The 6,888-nt window shown below is 51.5% G+C and overlaps 1 protein-coding gene across 1 annotated transcript; it reads left to right on the top strand.

The window, feature by feature from the left end:
• The first annotated feature begins 336 nt into the window (after positions 1 to 336).
• Positions 337 to 1,359, top strand: LOC140645849 (olfactory receptor 14C36-like). Its single transcript, XM_072849314.1, has one exon. It carries the CDS (start codon positions 400 to 402, stop codon positions 1,357 to 1,359), a length of 960 nt encoding a protein of 319 aa, XP_072705415.1. The 5' UTR covers positions 337 to 399.
• The last annotated feature ends 5,529 nt before the right edge of the window (positions 1,360 to 6,888 follow it).

Raw genomic sequence — 6,888 nt, 5'->3', positions numbered from 1 at the left:
ATGTAGGCAATCCTTTTGCCTCTCCCCAGGTACAGCTCTTCACTCCCAGTGCAGTAAAAATGCTCCTTTTGCTCCCAAAGAACAATCCCCTGGTAATCGTACGATTATGAGTGGGTAACATCTGACCTAAGCTGTAAGTAGGAAAGCTTAATCCTCACCCCGCCCCACTGTAGGGCAGGAGTGTCTCCTGTGGAGCCCACAGCAGAGACCCTGCTCCTCCCTGTACACTCAACAAGCAAACAAAGGAGCTCTAGAAAAGCAGATGAATGAACATGCTCCCAAAGAATAAGACAATTTGAGCATTTCTATGAGGAAACTTGAGTTATATTTCAAGATGTTTGTCCTAAGGTGTCAATGACCTCTCTTCCTTGGACAGGTCCCCATGCCCAGAGGTAGCAGATGTCCAACAGCAGCTCCATTACCCAGTTCCTCCTCCTGGCATTTGCAGACACGCGGGAGCTGCAGCTCTTGCACTTCTGGCTCTTCCTGGGCATCTACCTGGCTGCCCTCCTGGGCAACGGCCTCAACATCACCGCCGTAGCCTGCAAACGCCACCTCCACACCACCATGTACTTCTTCCTCCTCAACCTCTCGGTTCTTGACCTGGGCTCCATCTCCACCACTGTCCCCAAATCCATGGCCAATTCACTGTGGGACACCAGGGCCATCTCCTACGCAGGATGTGCTGCCCAGGTCTTTCTCTTTCCCTTCTTGATGTCAGCAGAGTTTTATCTGCTCACCATCATGTCCTATGACCGCTACGTTGCCATCTGCAGACCCCTGCACTACAGGACCATCCTGGGCAGCAGAGCTTGTGTCCACATGGCAGCAGCTGCCTGGGGCAGTGGGTTTCTCACTGCTGTGCTGCACACAGCCAATACACTGACAATCCCCCTCTGCCACGGCAATGCTGTGGACCAGTTCTTCTGTGAAATCCCCCAGATCCTCAAGCTCTCCTGCTCACGCTCCTACCTCAGGGAAGTTGGGCTTATTGTGGTTAGTTTTGCTTTGCCTTTTGGCTGTTTTGTTTTCATTGTGCTGTCCTATGTGCAGATCTTCAGGGCCGTGCTGAGGATCCCCTCTGAGCAGGGTCGGCACAAAGCTTTTTCCACGTGTCTCCCTCACCTGGCCGTGGTCTCCCCGTTTATCAGCACTGCCATGTTTGCTTGCCTGAAGCCCCCCTCCATCTCCTCCCCATCCCTGGATCTGGTGATGGCAGTTCTGTATTCGGTGGTGCCACCGGCAGCGAACCCCCTCATTTACAGCATGAGGAACCAGGAGCTGAAGGAGTCCATTAGGAAGGTGATTTCACGGATGTTTGTCAATAATGATGAACTTTCCTACACTCTGCACAAATGATATCTAGTTTATCCCAATGCAGGCCTGTACTTGTTTTATGGTTTCATCCTTTTTTTTTTTGTTAGCAGTGCCTGTATTGTTATTTATGGTTATTGTGTTCCTACATAATCATTTGTGTTCAGCTCACTCTCCTGAGAAATGAACCTGTCTCTCTCTCCCTCTCACCTGAAGCCTGGATAAATGTTTTTCTAACACTGTTTCAGAGCTGAGTCTCTCATAGCATCTCTGAAATAAAATGACATCTCCCCCATGCAGTTCCTCAAGATGTGGCTGTTCTTCCACAGCTGATGTCAACAGCAGGCCCAGGAATTTCACTGCAAAAGGGCCTGAGTAAAAAGCTCGTTGTCACGTGGGTAGCTGTTAGAGAAAAAGGGTTGGATTTAGGACACGTGTGTTGTTGTGTATTGACAGTGGAGATGGTGAACGGTCCCTGAGGTACTGTCATACTGCGCTGTCCCAGTGCGTGACAGGGCAGAGGACATCCTCCAGGAGAGGAATCTGGAGCTGGCTGGAGAGCCCGCGACATACGCATGGACCGCGGATGCCTGGGGTGGTCACTGCCTGGAGCCTCTCTCACAAAGTGAGAGATTGCCCAAGGTGGAGTCATCCAAAGGGAAAGCACTAAATCCAGGTGTCTGCAAGGAAACAAAGATGGACACGGCCAACCCTACACAGACCAGCTCCAACAGGCAACAGCACCTTTACAGCCACCACACCACCAGCAGCACTTGCACAGCCATGAGCAGCACAGCTGGCCCCATCCCGGTCCCCCTCTCAGGCTGCTCTGGTGTGAAGGTTGCACGAGTGCTTCGTACATTCCCGGCAGAACTTACCTGCAGGCTACACACCCCCGCGGTCCCTCCAGTGTGGGCCTGGGCTTTGGGTCTGCCCAGACTCAGGGATACTACCCGCTTGGCAGTTCCAGCCCTGCGTCTCTCCAGATCCTGGTGTCCTCATCCTCCTTGCTAGCCCCACTTAGAACTGACCAGCGCAGCCCGTACATACATTCACGCCCAAACACACACACACCAGTGAGCCCACTCACACAGCAAACAGCCAGGAGCAGAGTTTAATAAATGGTGTAGTTTAACCCTGGTAGGCAGCTCAGCACCACACAGCTGCTCACTCACTGCCCCACAGCACAGGGGGGGAGAGGATCGGAAGGGTAAAAGTGAGACAACTCGTGGGTGGAGATAAAGGCAGTTTAACAGGTAAAGCAAAAGCTGTGGGTGCAAGCAAAGGAAAATAAGGAATTTATTCAGTGCTACCTATCGGCAGGCAGGTGTTCAGCCATTTCTGGGCAAGCAGGGCTTCATGACACGTAACGGTGACTTGGGAAGACAAATCCCATAAATCTGAACCTTCCCCCTTTCCTCCTTCTTCCCCCCAGCTTTTATTCCTGAGCGTGACATCCTATGGTCTGGAATATCCTTTTGGTCAGTTGGGGTCAGCTGTCCCAGCTGTGTCCCCTCCCAACTCCTTGTGCACCCCCAGCCTACTCGCTGGTCGGGCAGCGTGAGAAGCAGAAAAGGCCTTGGCACAGTGCAAGCACTGCTCAGCAATGACTAAAACATTGGTGTGTTATCAACACTGTTTTCATCACAAATCTAAAACATAGCCCCATTCCCGGTACTGTGAAGATAATTAACTCTACCCCAACTGAAACCAGTGTCATAAGCATGAGAGACCACGGTGATCAGGCAGAGGGTTTGGCCAGACCGGCACTGACCAGCCACCTCCCCATGGGCAGCTGGCCCCTTGCAGCCCCCTCCTGCCCCCTCTTCCACAGGCTGCTGCTTCCACGATCCACCTTGATCCTTCCCTTTCTCTGCCCCAGTCTCCTCCCCAATTCATAACCCTCAGCAATTTCTTGTTCCGCAATGGTCTCAGGTTTTCTCCATTTGTACCCAACTGTGATAGTTTGGATACCATTGCCTAGGTCCTCTGGGACTTCAGTGGCATCACTGATGGCTTCCCCAGGCACTTACGGCCTTGACTGCCCAGAAGGTCCCCAATGCTCTCTGTGCTGTTTGGCCACTCCTCATGCCTGCAGCCACCTGCGAGACCCAGCCAGGACACCCAGTGCTGCCCATACTTCTGGTCCCTTCTCACGCTCTTCTCTGTCACATCCTGCAGTTTCTCATGCCACCTCCCATAGTTTCCCATGGCATGTACAGGTGGCTTCACCCCAGGGCAGGGCCTCACCAGGGGCCCAGTCATCTGTCTGCAGCCGTCCCATCTGGTGTCCTTGATGACCTCATGACGCCTGCCTGCTCCTGGGCAATCACATTGCTGTCATGAGGTGACCTCACAAGCAACAGCCCAACCATGTTGGCTTTGCCTACCTCTACCCCTCTCCACAGCCTGAGCTGTCATCTGTGTTGCTTTGGGGTTTGTGAATCACTTGGTGATGTCACAGTATCGGCCTGCTTGCCGCAAGTCAGTCAGGTCACTGCAGTAGAAATGGCATCTCAGTCCACCTCCCAGCCATGTCACCTTCACCTTCCTCTGCATCCCCCCTCTCCCAAGCTCTCAGCACTGCTGGGTGGGTTTTCTGACACTCCAGGCGAAATCACTGTGCCTGCCTCAGCACCTGGCCACTTGGGTTCTTTCCAAAGAAGTGACTTCAAAATCCACCTCCCAGCTACAATGTCTCTCCTTGCGTGATCCATTTCCAGCAACAGGAGCAGCCTCCCAGCCAACCTCCCAGAACCCTTCCCCTTTCCCTGCCTCTCCTCTCCCCTCTGCAGCGCTGTCATTTCTGCTGGGCAGGCAGCAACGTGCTCCCCACAGGGACTGCAGAGCCCTGGTGGGACAGCTCGAGTGGTGGGAGGGCAGCCATGGACGGCAAGGGCTCCTCAGGAAGGCAGGCAGGTGTGTGAGGAGGTGGAGCTGAGCTCTGGGCAAAGGGGAGGCTGGCATGCACAGAGCCTTGCCTTGGAGGAAGCCTCACGGTCACAGGTCCTCCCTTACGTGGCAAGTTGAACCACCCCCCAGTCTGCTGGGAGGGCACCAGGGCTGGGCACAAGTAACCCAGGAGATGCCTGGAGGGTGTGGAAGACCCCATTTTGACACATTAGACACTCGATGAGCTGAGGAGGGCTGGTCTCTACCTGACAGACAAGGTGGCTCTGGCTGGGGATGGGAAGGATGAGGGCAGCCATGGCTGCAGTGACCATGAGTTGGTGGAGAAGTAGGACAACTAGCAGAATGAGAGTGCAGGACTGCAGGAGAGCTGATTTCAGTTAGCTGAGGATCTGCTTGGAGTGTGCTGGAGGACAAAGGGGCTGTGAGTCCCCCTGGATCTTCAGGGACAACATCCTCAAAGCCCAGGAAGAAGCCAGTCTGAAGTGCAGGGAGTGGAGCAGGGTCCACAAGAGGTCAGCATGGATGAAGAGGGACCCCCCTGACTTAGGAGGTCAAACTGCAGAAGGAAGTGCAGGGAGGCTGGAGGGGACCAGGCTGCCCAGGAGGCAGACAGACACCTGGCCTGGGGGTGCAGGGATGGAGCCAGCAGAGCCAAAGCTCAGCGGTGGCTGGAAGTGGCCATGCATGGGGAGGGCCCCCAGAAGGGCTTCTCTAAATGTGTTGTCAGCACAAGGAAGGCAGCTGAGGGAAACCTGGTGCCAGTGCCCCGTGGGGCAGGGGATGGAGTGACAAAGACAGTATAAACACAGTAATTCCTTGGAACAAGGGTTCTTCCTTTGAGAGTTCTGGTAGGAAATGTATTTTGCTAAGTAACTGGACACACCTATACATTTTTCTATACATTTACCTATACATAAATATAGATTTTTCCATATACTCACATAGAAAGACAGATAACACAGATTTGATGAGATTAGTGCAAATTTGGCCATCCAAAAAGAGAAGAACGTTTCCCTGAAGCTTTGTACCTTGCTTTCCTCCATCAGGCAAGAGTGATCAACACCTCCGAGTGTGACTCACTCTGTGCCAAGAGTTAGAGGTGGCATGGACAGTCCAGGGCAGGGAGTTTTCTGGGGCCCTGGGCTCTGTGCAAGACACAAAAATTATATTTCTTAATGCTGCAGGCCTCAGTATGATGGAAATGTTGAGAGCATTTTACAAAATTGAAGCAACAAAGAAATAGAATGAAAGATGTAGAGTGAAGGAAAAGTCTTGTTGCAACTTTAAGCTTCAAACGCCATTGATGTTTTTCTCCTCCTTGCTTTGTTTTGTCTTGTTTTAATGTACTGATCTCTGGGGGATTTGTGTACTGCCTTTGTTTGCAAAGGGAAGCAATCATGAAATCGGGGTGGGATGCAGTTACAGGGACACAGGAGCATGGTGCCAGTGGAGGTGCCCCGGGACGCTCTGCCCAGGCTGCAGCTGCAGCTTCCGAGGGGCTCTCGTCTCCAGCAGGTCCTCTGTGACAGCTGCCAGTCCCAGGCACCTACTGCAGAGACACGGGGTCCTCAGAGCTGGCACTGGACACTGATGGTCAGACAGCGGAGCTCTGCCTGAAAAGCTGAGGAATTTTTACACGTGTTTACAAGTATAAGCATGACCTCATCAGCTGAAACAACTGCATACTTTTAATAAAATGTTGGTGTTTTCCCATGAGATCAAAATGAGGAGTTTTCAGGAGGTGCATTAATAACAAGAGGAGCACTACTCACCTTCCTCTATAGTTCCATTGTCAGTACGCTGTCTGTTAGGCCAGGCATTTAATCTCCCTAATATTTCCCATATTTCCACCCATCCTAACTAAATTGACCATGTCTGAAGTCACCTTTCCAGCAGCCCATCTGCACAGAAACACTTGCAGTTGCTCTCTAGATTTGCCTTCCCCTTACTCTTTGATCATTCAGGCACCCCTCAACAATCCAGTAGCTGCTCTGAGCTTCAGGGAGTTAAAAGTCTGCCTAACTTTCAGTAGTCTTTCTAAAGAGCCACCTCTTATTGTGTCTATTTTATAATGTCCTTTCTGTCTAAAACATTTCTTGCATGATTATGCCTTGTGGGAGGTGAACCTCATGGGTGGCAGCTTGTACTTGGCATACAGTTGAGGAGTGTGTTTTATTTGAATGGTGAATCTTAATCAGTTTTAATTTGTTTGTTCAAAAATAAGAAAATCCCTCTTTGCCTGTGTGCAGCCAGGTCTCTAAGGAAAGTGGGTGGGAGCTGGTACGAAGGAGCTGTACCATCCAGCTGCACACTGCAGAGGAGAAGTCTGATGTAAGGAAAAGGGATGCAAGTCCCAGGTGGCTGATGAGAGAAATGATGGAGTTGGGGAGGTGAGGAGCAAGGTTGTCCATACTGTGTCAGACCTCAAGGGACAGCTTCTCCTACCTGTGCAGACCTCCTTAGGAGAGACCCTGGATCAATATCAAACAGAGAATGCTCCTATCGTCCCTTCTCTAAACTGAAAAGTAATAAAATACAGACTTTAAAATAAAAGACCATGTTTATTAGAAGTTCTTTGAAATGTTTCTCCAGCAGTGCACTAGGAAACCTCTCTAATTAACTGTACAAGACTAGAAGAAAATTACAGGAAGGCGCACAGCT

This window comes from Ciconia boyciana, unplaced genomic scaffold (genome assembly GCF_034638445.1).
Source record: "Ciconia boyciana unplaced genomic scaffold, ASM3463844v1 HiC_scaffold_39, whole genome shotgun sequence".
Taxonomy (NCBI): domain Eukaryota; kingdom Metazoa; phylum Chordata; class Aves; order Ciconiiformes; family Ciconiidae; genus Ciconia; species Ciconia boyciana.
The sequence above is the reverse complement of the archived record's forward strand: the minus strand, read 5'-3'. Positions and strand labels throughout refer to the sequence as shown.

Excerpts from the sequence above, each read along its gene's own strand:
- LOC140645849 (XM_072849314.1), top strand. The coding sequence starts at position 400 with ATGTCCAACAGCAGCTCCATTACCCAGTTCCTCCTCCTGGCATTTGCA.